General features: G+C 36.6%; 1 protein-coding gene across 1 annotated transcript; it reads right to left on the bottom strand.

Moving 5' to 3' along the window:
- Positions 1–3,221: 3,221 nt before the first annotated feature.
- On the bottom strand, positions 3,222–4,160 carry LOC123937908 (olfactory receptor 2L13-like). The gene has a single exon (XM_045998725.1). It carries the CDS (start codon positions 4,158–4,160, stop codon positions 3,222–3,224), a length of 939 nt encoding a protein of 312 aa, XP_045854681.1.
- Positions 4,161–13,772: the final 9,612 nt, after the last annotated feature.

The raw sequence follows: 13,772 nt of genomic DNA, 5'->3' as shown, positions 1-13,772 counted from the left end.
TATTCCTTTATGTTTAGACCTTTTTAGAGATACCCACCTTTCTTTTTTAAGTTCCTCTTCTCCTATTCATCAACTGGGCCAAGATTTCTTTTAAAAATATTATGCTGGGTTATCTTTCTCTGTGAGTCAAAACATAATTCTAGAATTTGATGGTAATCAAAATAGCCAACAGGCTAATTAAATGACTCATCATCTCTACTCACTTTGTCTCTAATGGCCTTTAGCTGAGTCAGGGAATATTGATCATTTGTTCCTCTTGGATTGGCTACCAAATTCATTATGGGCAAAAGTCTTCAATTGATATTGTGAGGATTCATGTGCACTTCCCATCGATATTCAAATAGATTTCTCAAAACCTCTCTACAGAATTGTAACCTGTAAATAAAGAAGCCCTTCAAGGTATCAAGCCCATAACAGAAGATTGTAAGACTCAAGGTCTTATTATCCCCTGCACTATTCCCTATAATACACTTATTTTACCTCTGATAGAACACAGTGATTGAGGCTGGAGCTTTATTAGAACCTCAGAACAATAAGTTACTTTATTATCTCATAGCACTATTTTGTCCCTAACACCCAAATACTACTGACATCCACTCTCACTAAAAATATTTGTTCACTGCAATTAACCTATGCAGTGCATTTTTTAGTATTCCAGTTGATGAAAATGGCCAATATTTGTTCACTTCCATTTGGTAGGAATAGAAGTACAAATGGATAGTGATGTTCCAGGATATCACATAGAGTCATTCTCACTTTTCATGAACAGTAAAGGTGGATTTTGATGATACAAAGTTTTCTACATGCTCTACTTTGTTAGGATACACAGATGATTTGCTTCTCTGATCCCCTTCTTACTTCTCTTCATAGGAAGACAGCATCCACTTTTACAACTTTTAAACTTAAAAGGACACAGTCTATAGGAGCAAAGGGGGAAATCAGTTTTCTGAAACCACCGTTCAATGTTTCAAGGTTCAAGGGCACCTGATTTCAGAAATGGAGTATATTTGATTCAGATAGGTTTGATATCATCCTAAACTTCCCCAAATCCCAAACTAAGTGCCAATTATGAGGCATTCTCAGGCTAGCTGATTACTGTCAAAAATTGGATTCCAAACATCATTTTTATATCCCAGTTTCTATATGCTTTACTAAAATGTTACAAACTGGACCCTATTATTTGCCAAAATCAGGATGACCTAACTGCTGAAACTTTAAAGAAAAGCCTAATAGACTTCCTAATGATCAACTTCCCCTTTTCCTCTTTCTATGTATGAAGGAAGGGAATGCCCTTGGAGTACTCACCAAAAATCATCACAACATAGAGCCAAAAACTAGACCTTGAGGCACAGGCATACCCCTCCTGCCTCAGATCCACTCCTGGTTTCCCTTGCACAGCAAGAAACCCAGGGTATAAGAATATGCCACATCTCGGCCTGTGAGGAGCCATCACCATCCTGCATGCTCACTTTCCTCCAAAGGACTCTGATCTAAAGAATCCCCTGACATCTTCCTCCTATTTTCTCTTAAGTACCATGTCTTTCCTTTGGTCTTCATACTCGTCTATGCTTTACTGTGACAATTGCATTTCTTCTTTCATTCCTGAATAAATCCATTTTGCTGGTAAAATAATTATCTGTTTTACTTTTATTGTAGTCACAAGTGACCATGGCACTAACTTTGTGGATTGAGTTGTAGAAACAGGTAAGAAGGACACGATATACAATTAAGAAGCTCTTGAATATGAATATAAGATTTGCAATTTTTGTGTGTCCAGTAGGAAATCAAAATTGTGCAATGATAGCATCATACTTATGTTTTAGGAAAATAACCTGGGTAATAATGTATAAGGATAGATTTTATATTTGGAAAAGACTCAAGTCATGACAATATTTAAGAAGAAATTCGAAAAGGCCAGAGAGAGATATTGGGATATTGATGTTGGGCTATGAATCAAAAGTTGGGGGATGGACTCCTAAAAACTAACATTTTCTACCAAAATTAATATTCCTATATAACCCCTTTAGGGACAGACTTGAAAAAATTTAAGTGTATTAAACCTTGTGAAATATAAGTTCATGTATATTAGCATATAAATTCATATTAGCAAGGTCATATTTATATTTTAGATGTAGCAGAAACCTTAAATTTCTGGTTCATACAGTGCCTACCTAATTTTTTATTTCCATGACTCTAAATAAATAAGTTCTTTAAGTACTAACAACTTATTAAGTTCATTTAAATATATATATTTATTTGAATGTACACAAATTGTCAAATTTTCTCATACGTGTACCCAGATCACTTAATTTTAGTATTTTTACTGAAAATTTTAAGAATTATATATAAAAATAAGCCTCCTTAAATAATTTTTATTAAAGGATTTAGGATAAGATGAATTCAAGATGCCAATTATAATTAGGATGAAGGAAGACATAAGGTAAGCAAATTTATAAACATCACATTCTTATGTTTGTCTTGCTTGTTACTTCACATCCTACTACCCATATTTTATACATCACAAATATATTTTTATATACCATATATACTTTTTTGAAGGATTTTATTTATTTATTTGACAGAGAGAGAGAGCGATCACAAATAGGCAGAGAGGCAGGCAGAGAGAGAGGGGGAAGCAGGCTCCCTGCCAAACAGAGAACCTGATGCAGGGCTCCATCTCAGGACCCTGAGATCATGACCTGAGCTGAAGGCAGAGGCTTAATACACTGAACCACTCAGGCGCCCCTACCATATATACTTTTAAACATTTTTTGAATGCCTAGGCTTGTGCTAACATAGCAACCATTGGCCTCATCTGACTATTAGGCACTTAAGATGCGTATAGTCAAAATTGCAATGTGTTCTAATTACAAAATACACAAAAGATTATGAAAACTTAAACTGAAAACAAAATAAAAGATCTCATTAATAAATTTATGTTGATTAAATATAAAAAATCATATCATGTCCATATAAGTAGAAATATGCACAAACATAGCATATAATATAGTATATGTCATTAATATCATTGTTAATTTCAGTGTTAATTTTAATTTTTCAAATTAAATCAATATATTACTTAAACCAATTTCACTTATCAAATGTGGCTGCTACAAATGTTTAAATTACTTGTAGCTCACATTATATTTCTATTAGGTAGTGCTGCTCTGGGGTGTTCTAATTAACCTGGAAAATGAAAATAAGAGAAAGGACAGCCATGATTATTCTTTCTTGGTAGAGAATATTCCAAACTCTCTTGTCATGGCCCCTAGGACTTCCTTATTCCTCAGACTGTAGATAAGGGGATTGAGCATAGGGGTGAGTATGGTGTAGAAGACTGCCAGAATCTTATCTTCTGCTGGTGACCGAAAATTCCTGGGCCGAAGGTAGGTGTAGACAAAAGGTGCATAGTAAAATGTCACTACAGTTAAATGTGTTGAACAGGTGGTGAAGGCCTTTTTTCTTCCTTCCTTTGAGCGCATGTGGTAAATAGCAAAAAGAACCCGTCCATAGGAAGCAGTAATGCCAAGGAAAGGAAAGAGGAGAAACAGATTTGTACTCACAAAAACCATGTACTCATAGACCCAGGTGTCTATACAGGCCAAAGACAACATAGCTGGTACATCACAGAAGAAGTGATCAATGGCCCTGGACTGGCAGTAAGGAATATGGAGGGCATAGACAGTGTGTGCCAAGGAGTTGATAGACCCCAAAATCCAAGATCCTATGATCATTTTCTCACACATCATTTTACTCATACGGATGGGATAATGGAGGGGATGGCAGATGGCCACATAACGGTCATAGGCCATGGACAACAAGAGTAAACCTTCAGAACATGCCATGGTCAGGAAGAAGAAGCTTTGCACCCCACATTCCAGGAAGGAGATACGTTTCTGGCCGGACAGGAAGTTGAATGCCATCTTTGGGACAGTGGTGGTGATATACATTAGGTCCATGAGGGACAGCTGGCTGAGGAGAAAGTACATTGGTGTGTGAAGCCGGGGATCTAAGCGTATGAGGTGAATCATGGTTGAGTTACCCACTGAGGCAAGAATGAATATGAAGAGGATAAGAAACAAGAGAAGCAGGCCAGTTTTATTGGAGGGAAACAACCCCAACAAAATGAAATCATCTGAAGTTTGGTTCCATTTCTCCATGAAACTGTACTGTTTTAATTCCTTTGAAAGAAAAAGACAAAAACAAAGCACAAAACAAAAAATAGACAAAAGAGGGTTAGAAAAGGGAACTCTTATTTTGCGAATGTTTGTTTAGAATGAATTGTCTTGTTTTCAATACTGCAGCTTCCATAGAATCAAGTTTAATATCTGAATTGAACGCTCCCTTCCAATTTTCTTTGGTAAGCACTACAACAAGTGATCTTAAGTATAAAATCTAGTATTACAGCCAACAAAAAATAAACCGCATAACTAAAATCTTATTCTCTCTATAACTCTTGGCTATGCACATCTCTCAGAATTTACACAATGTCATAGGAATCTCTGTTTCCTAGTGTCTCTCAACTTAACACAGCATATTTACGGTAATAACTGGATTATGTGACTCAAAATCTTTGCATATGCTAAATTCTAAGTCCTCTATTATGTAGCTCTCTACTACATCATTAATTCCTGGTCTTTTCCAAATGACACTACTGCAGCCAGGAAAATGTTCATACTCTACCTCTGATATTCTTTTTATTTCTGTGCCTTCCTTAAAAAGATGTCCACCACCTAAAGTCGCTAGCCTTGAACTATAAAGATTTTGTAGACTTTGTGAGATGCACACTAATTGTAAAGTTTTTGAATATTCTCTCTTCTGTTAATGATCTTTACATTTTTCAAAGCTCTACAGAATCCAAAGTCAAATGCACAGATTTTCATTCCTAATTTTCTTTTCTTGAATAATTATTACTCTTTTATAAAAGACCTGTCTTAATTCCAGATCTTGGACTAGGTCAAGGCATTGTAGTATTAGAGAAGATACTTTTTCCCTTTTTCTGTACTTTAGTTTCTATACAGTAGATGGAAGCATAGCCAATCAATTGAAAAGCTCTTCCAGAGACACAGGTAGAAGCAGGAAAATACTCTTGAATTGTAGTTTAAACATTTGTAATTACCCTCATTGGGCTTAGAAGTGGCAATATTAGCCTGCTGATGGGTATTAAGGAGGGCACATATTGCATGGAGCACTGGGTGTTATATGCAAACAATGAATTATGTAACACTACATCAAAAACTAATGATGTACTGTATGGTGATAGCATATTTTAATATTATATTATTTATACTTAATATTTTAATGACATACATTTTTGGGGTGTTTAATTCCATCTTAAAATCTGGGAACAGTTTTAGTACCTTAAAACATTACTGTGGAAATTAAAAATACTGTAAAATCACAACTCTGTGAACACAAATCCACAAAGAAAACAAAAGGGTTTGAACTAAGGAAAAAAAAAAGAATGGCAATATTAATATCCTGTATTAATTATTTAGACCAATCAAGAAAACATTTCTTTTTTAACTTTTTTTAAAGATTTTTTTTATTTATTTGACAGACAGAAATCACAGGTAGGCAGAGAGGCAGCCAGAGAGAAAGGAATGGAAGCAGACTCCTTGCTGAGCAGAGAGCCCGACACGGAGCTCGATCCCAGGACCCTGGGATCATGACCTGAGCCGAAGGAAGAGGTTTTAACCCACTGAGCCACCCAGGCGCCCCAAGAAAACATTTCTTTTCTGGAAAATTTTTCTAGCTTCTAATGTCCACTCCTCTCATTGAAAATTTTTATGTGTAACTCAATATTTTATAAGTTTTTTTATTCTCTTTGTCAACTAAATTCTGGGAGTTTATTCTATTTTTTTTAAATTTAATTTAGTGTAATTAATGTTTTATTTACATATAATGTGTTATTTGCTTCAGGGTACAGTTTTTTTTTTTCCTTTTCTTCATTCATTCTCCCAAACATTGCATAAACTATGATTGTGGCTCTTATACTTCCTATATATGTTTTTATTTCTTCCTTTATCTAGATTTGATGTGATAGGGGACTTTCTGCTCTCTGTGAGTTCCTTTTTCTGAGGGAGACACCTGATGCCCTGTTACATACAAGAGTGGAGTAATATTGAGTTACAGATTTTTCAACAGTAAAGAAAATGAATTAATAATTTGCTATAATTATTTGCATCTTATGAACTTAAGTCAAATGTCACCTTATATAGTATTGGTTAATCATGAGTAAAAGTGTGAAAAAAACTTGTAATAGAGAAATGGGAACACATTTTTATAGTTCAATTGTTGACACAGGCTAACAAGTTATACATAGTAACATAAGAGGTGAAACTTATCATTGGACATGGGTGTTAGATGGAATCATTGATGTCCTTTGCTTTTTATAACTTTCTAAAAATAAAAACTGATGACCCAACATATAAGTCTAAAAAAGTACAGCCACCATAATTATAAAACATGCATTCTCTCCAACAACGTTCACTAAGTTGTTTTTTTTTAATTTATTTTCAGCATAAAAGTATTCATTGTTTTTGAAACACACCTAGAGCTCCATGCAATATGTACCCTCCCTATTACCCACCACCTGGTTCCCCAACCTCCCACCCCCCGCCCCTTCAAAATCCTCAGGTTGTTTTTCAGAGTCCATAGTCTCTCATGGTTCACCTCCCCTTCCAATTTCCCTCAACTCCCTTCTCCTCTCCATCTCCTCATGTCGTCCATGTTCTCTGTTATGCTCCACAAATAAGTGAAACCATATGATAATTGACTCTCTCTGCTTGACCTCTTTCACTCAGCATAATCTCTTCCAGTCACATCCATGTTGCTGCAAAAGATGAGTATTCATCCTTTCTGATGGAGGCATAATACTCCATCGTGTATATGAACCACATCTTCCTTATCCATTCATCCATTTAAGGGCATCTTGGTTCTTTCCACATTTTGGCGACCGTGGCCATTAGTGCTGACACCAGGTTTTTGAAGTACAGGGTATTAGGACATTTGTATAGGAAATATCAGACCATCGAAGGACTTAGATTTTGTTCTGGGTGACATGAGAAGTCAGTGAGAGTAGTGTAATTTTATCTACATTTCTAAAAGTAATGCAAGATGCTCTGGGTGAGTGGGGATTTGCAAGGAGTGCAGGAGACTAGCGATAAAGGAAACAACATTTCCAGAAGTAGAATATGGTAGCATTTCCATATGGTGGTATTGGTTATTCACAGGGGTTAGACTCTACCTATTTAATGTTGATGCTTCTTCTAGTGACAGTTAAATTCAATGATAAATGCACATACACTGAGATATACCATGGTTTTGAGTGCAGGATGCCTAGCAAACATTTACCTGTTATGACCTGTTATGTCTAACCTGTTATGACCTTCAACAGGGTGCTGATACAGAAACATCAGTAAAATGGTTGCATATTCAATAATTTGTTCATGTCCATCTCCATCACCTGACCTTTGAGCTTGTACCTTTATGCTGGTGATTATTTTAATTTTAAATAGAAACTCATAAGGCCTGGACAAATCAGGAGCATTGATCACCCATTTGGGGGATAGTATTTGATGAACATTCTTTCTTTATGGTCTCATACTGCAACTACTTCATAATGCCTCAAAACATGTTATTTGCCTGATGAAATGAACCAAAATTTGTCTTAGATCTCAATTAGTATAATCTTTCATACTTTGAAAAGGTGACCAGATCACTTCACAAATCAACCTTTAGAATATGTGGCCTGAAAATAAGGAGAAAATAGGCTTTGAGGTACTTTCCTCCTTTCTTTGTTTAGTTAAAATTTAGGGAAGAAATGCATCAACCAGTTCTCCCAGGAGGTGTGTTTCCAATAACAAGTACTGAACAGGTAGAGCAGATGTTTATGTATTCCACCAGTCAATTTGTAAGGAGATATGTATGCATTTTGATTTTCTGTTGCATAGAGTTCAGAATGTCATAAAGATTCTTTAATGATCGCTGCAATCATTATTATGTATCCCAATTGACAATGGGCATCTTGTCAGGCAATGGAAACCTATAGTTACTTTCAGGATCCTGTACATCTGGGACTTAAAGATTTCAGCACATGGCACATAGAAGCTAGAGTCCAGCTATTTTCATTGAGACCAAACAGATTTCTTTGCTGGGCTTGGGAGCATACTTAATTCACTGGAATCACATGAAACACCACTCCATTTACATTATGGCTTAAAGAGTATTGTTCTTATAGCTACAAATTGAGTCTACCTTGAATGTTTCCCATGATCATCTTAAGAAGTACATTGCTGGCTTTTATATAGTTAAAAGGAAAAAAAATCCTCAACTTACAGGACTTCTATATGTAAATGTGCCTATCCCCAATCCTAAATTCACTTACAAAAGTTACACTCCAAGCACACTTTAAAAGTTTTGTAGACAATCAGCCCAAGACCAATAATCAAATTGTTAATTCGAGCCTCAGTTAATTCAGTCCCATCAATGTTATAGGATGCCTATGAAGATGGAATTAAGTGAGTTCTGTGTGTTTGACACATAGTCACTTTTCAATAGGTGCCTATCTCCTTTGTCTATTTCATATCTGAACCATTGAGAAGCTTCAGCTCCAGATAAGTCAAATGACTTAATTAAGATCACAAACACCACTCCAGGGCTACATATTGCATAATTATATCAGGGTCTCCTTATCTTTCTCTTTCCCCTCTCCTCTTCTCTCCCCCACTCTCTCTTTACATTTTAAGTTCACTCTTAGCTTTTCCAGTTGTTTATTGAACTTCCTTTTCTTTACACAGTAAAAATTGTTTCTCTAATCTCCAAAATATTTCCCTGGGTATATGTAACACAAATCAACTTGATTCAGTAGTATTACTATGACTCACCTTGTCTGACGTTCTGGAGTTCGTATTTTGGCAGAGGATATCTTTATATTGAAACGAGTGCCTGTTAACAGTCCACTGAGTCATTAAAAATATTTAAGCACCAAACTTTGCTGATATGGTCACTCAGACTATGCCACAAGATCATGTTCCTGATCACTAGGTTCTGCATCAGATCAAAATTCTCTAACAGTGAAGGACTTTTCTACATCTGCTAAAATTAAGAGAGGGAAATTACCAAGGACACTTTGTAACATCAGTCACTCACTTCCATTGCTCATCAGTCTCTTTGGTGTAAAACCAATAGCCAGCCACATTTACAGTCCTGTTGCACAGATCTTGTTGGAATCAGAAATTAACTTACACTTCCCTAGTGAAACTTCCCCCGCCTTTCACATGTAATAATTAATTAAAACATCTTCCTGTCCTATTACCTTGTCCAGTGAAAGCAGACTAAGACATTTCACACCTAATCCTCACAGGTTCTACTGTTGGAAGATGGAAGGATGAGTTGCTATATTTTATATGCAAAGCCTTACATCACCAAGCCTCAGATATTCCTCATTCTCCTGTAATTGATCCCCAATGTCCAAGTCCACAAGGGCCAAAATCTTAGGAAATTCACATGACTTTGCTTATTTAGAGATCCACTCAGTTCTGCATATAGATAGAATGAAGTAATCAACACAATCAATGCAGTTGCATTCTGCTGATCAGAATTAGACTGAAAAGGGATGCATTTGATTATTCTATAACATTATTTGAGAACTATAAGAGAGGCCAGATAATGCTTTCTGAACTTTTGTAAGTAGGAGAACTAAGTATTAAAGAGATGCAGGAAGTGGGGTACCTGGGTGGCATAGTAGGTTAAGCATCTGCCTTTGACTCAGGTCATGTTCTCAGAGTCCTGGGATGGAGACTCTTGTCCAGCTCCCTGCTTAACAGGGAGTCTGCTTCTTCCTCTCCATCTGTCCCTCCTCCAGTCATTCTCTCTTTCTCTCCCCCCATCTCTCTCAAATGAATAAATAAAATAATTTAATAATGAATGTATAATTGCTGAGATAAATAATAACAGAACTAGTATAAGGACAGTCTCTTACCCTCTGTTTGCTGAGATGCAGAATTATGGGTGAACATGAATAAATGAAATAATGCTTTTCAAAACACTTTCTTCTGTTTGTAGAGGTATAAGACAGTTGATCCATGAACACATTAATCTGGCCAGGTGTCTACTGAAGTGGCAAGTTATTTCTTAGAGACATTGCAATAAAATAAGCACTTATACACAGAGAGAAAAGTTTATCCTAGAAGACACCACTGATTAGAAATTGGACTGGTGAAAATCACTTAAAATTCTAGTTTGTTGTGAAGTTTTAAATTGGTTCTAGTCGATATTCTAATAAATAAGCAGGGAATATATGTTAAATGTTTAAAAGTACCTGCTGCAAAGGATAGGTACAATAGATTTTAGGACCTCATATTCTATTCAATTCACAGATTTATAACTCAAAGAAGTGTGGACTAAAAGTAATTTTGAACTCTTGCTTTTATTTAAAATGGGGCAAATCGCCTAGTAAAAGGTGGAAGTGTTTTTTAGCAAGATATTAGTAAATAAATATCAGTATCCATATTTTTTTAAAAAAATATTTATTTTTTAATATATTTTCAGTGTTCCAGAATTCACTGTTTATGCAGCACACCCAGTACTCCATGTAATACGTGCCCTACGCAATACCCACCACCAGGCTCACACCCCCTGACCCTCCCAAACCCAAAGATTGTTTTTAAGTGTCCATAGTCTCTCATGGTTTGTCTCCCCCTCCAGTTTGCCACAACTCACCTCTCTCCATCTCCCCATGTCCTCCGTGTTATTTCTTATGCTCCACAAATAAGCAAACATATGATTGATGCTCTCTGCTTGACTTATTTCACTCAGCATAATCTCTTTCAGTCCCATCAATTTTGATACAAAATTTGGGTATTCATTCTTTCTGATAGAGGCATAATACTCCATAGTGTATATGGACCACGTCCATTCATCCATTGAAGGGCATCATGGTTCTTTCCACTGTTTGGCGACTGTGGCCATTGCTGCTATGAACACTGGGGTACAGATGGCCCTTCTTTTCACTACATCTGTATCTTTGGGGTAAATGCCCAGTGCTGCAGTTGCCAGATCATAGGGAAGCTCTTTTTTTTTTTTTTTTTTTTTAATTTCTTAAGGAAACTCCACAATGTTTTCCAAAGTGGTTGCACCAACTTGCATTCCCACCAACAGTGGAAGAGGGTTCCCCTTTCAGCACATCCTCTCCCACACACGTTTTTTCCTGTCTTGTTAATTTTGTCCATTCTAACTGGTATAAGGTGATATCTCAATGTGGTTTTGATTTGAAACTCCCTGGTGGCTAGTGATGATGAACTTTTATTCATGTGTCTGTTAGCCATTTGTATATCTTCATTGGAGAAGTGTCTGTTCATATCTTCTGCCCAGATTTCGACATGATCACCTGTTTTTTGGGTGTTGTGTTGGAGAAGTTCTTTATAGATCCTGGATATCAGCCCTTTGTCTGTGTTGTCATTTGTGAATATCTTCTCCCATTCCATGGGTTGCTTCTCTGTTTTGTTGCCTGTTTCCTTTGCTGTGCAGAAGTTTTTTATCTTGATGAAATCCCAAAAATTCATTTTTGTTTTTGTTTCCTTTGTCTTTGGCGACATACCTTGAAAGAAGTTACTATGGGTGATGTCGAGGTGGTTACTACCTATGTTCTCTTCTAGGATTCTGATGGCTTGATACCTCATGCTGAGGTCTTTGATCCATTTCAAGTTTATCTTTAAAGTATGGTGTAAGAGAATGATTGAGTTTCTTTCTTCTACACATAGCTGTCCAATTTTCCCAGCACCATTTACTGAAGAGACTGGCTTTTTTGCACTGCATATTTTTTCCTGCTTTGTCAAAGATTATTTGACCATAGAGTTGATGGTCCATATCTGGGCTCTCTACTCCGTTCCACTGGCCTATGTGTCTGTTTTTGCTCAAGTACCATGCTGTCTTGGTGATCATACCTTTGCAGTAAAACTTGAAATCAGGCAACGTGATACCCCCAGTTTTGTTTTTCTTTTTCAAGATTTCCTTAGCAATTCGGGGTCTCTTCTGATTCCATACAAATTTTACGATTGTTTTCCCCAGCTCTTTGAAAATGTTCTATGTGTGTGTGTGTGTATGTGTGTGTGTGTGTGTGTGTGTGTGTGTGCTTGTATGTGTGTGTGTGTGTGAGAGAGAGACAGAGAGAGAGAGATGGCAAATATGATGAAATACAAAAGTGGAGAAATTAATTACACTGCTTTATATTTGATGATGGGATAAGTTATAGACACATACATTTTGGTTGTTACCTTCTTTTATTAAAATATTAATGTTCCCCTCTCTTTTGTTGTTGTGCTCTTTGTTTCTTTCTGGCTGAAACTGCAAATCAGATAAGCCCCACTCTCAAACTGTTATAAGACACACAAAAATCAATTTAAATAAATTAAACATGGCTGGAGAAATGTCAGAACCTTGCTGACAAAACTTACTTTTCATTTATGAACATATTTTTTAAGTTGGTTCCTCTGCAATATCACAATGTAGACATATTTTCTGCAGGATTACACCAAACTGTTAATACATATTGCATATTCTCGAACTTAGATAGGAAAAGGAAATAAATATACTAAGAGAACACAATCAGAATTGAAATTACCCTGCCACTAACTGTATTAGTGTTCCCTACTACTGATGCATATAATTAGTTTTTTTTTTTCCTTTGACAATGCATGAAATGAAACTGCTCTTCCCCAAATCCACTCCTTCTTTGTGCACAGGACTCATTCCTTCTCACCACATCTTCTTTCCATTTCCATCTTTGCTGTGTCACTGTCATGTGTAATGACAGTAAAGATTTGGATCTTGCCCTTCAAACTCATAAAAACTGGAAACACTGAGCAGATATTTTTTTTTAATTTCTTTTCAGCATAAGAGAATTCATTGGTTTTGCACCACAGCGAGTGCTCCATGCAATATATGCCCTCCCTATTAGCCTCCACCTGGTTCGCCAACCTCCCACCCCTTGCCCCTTCAAAACCCTCAGGTTAGTTTTCAGAGTCCATAGTCTCTCATGATTCATCCCCCCTTCCAATTTCCCTCAACTCCCTTCTCCTCTCCATCTCCCCATGTCCTCCATGTTCTTCGTTATGCTCCACAAATAAGTGAGACCATATGATACTTGACTCTCTCTGCTTGACTAATTTCGCTCAGCATAATCTCTTCCAGTCCCGTCCATGTTGCTACAAAAGTTGGGTATTCAGCCTTTCTGATGGAGGCATAATATTCCATTTAGTATATGGACCACATCTTCCTTATCCATTCATCCGTTGAAGGGCATCTAGGCTCTTTCCACAGTTTGGCGACTGTGGCCATTACTGCAATAAACATTGGGGTACAGATGGCTCTTCATTTCACTACATCTGCATCTTTGGGGTAAATACCCAGCAGTGCTGTTGTTGGATCATATGGAAGCTCTATTTTTAATTTCTTGAGGAATCTCCACATTGTTATCCAAAGTGGCTGCATCAACTTGCATTCCCATCAAGAGTGTAAGAGGGTTCCCCTTTCTCCACATCCTCTCCAACACACGTTGTTTCCTGTCTTGCTAATTTTGGCCATTCTAACTGGTGTCATGTGGTATCTCAATTTGCTTATAATTTGAATCTCACTGATGGCTAGTGATGATGAAAATTTTTTCATGTGGCTGATAGCCATTTGTGTGTATTCATTGTAGAAGTGTTTGTTCATATCTTCTGCCCATTTTTTGATAGGGTTATCTGTTTTTTGTGTGTTGAGTTTGAGGA

The sequence above is a fragment of the Meles meles genome, chromosome 3 (genome assembly GCF_922984935.1).
Source record: "Meles meles chromosome 3, mMelMel3.1 paternal haplotype, whole genome shotgun sequence".
In the NCBI taxonomy this organism is placed as follows: Eukaryota; Metazoa; Chordata; class Mammalia; order Carnivora; family Mustelidae; genus Meles; species Meles meles.
This window is presented reverse-complemented; position numbering and strand designations above follow the sequence as displayed.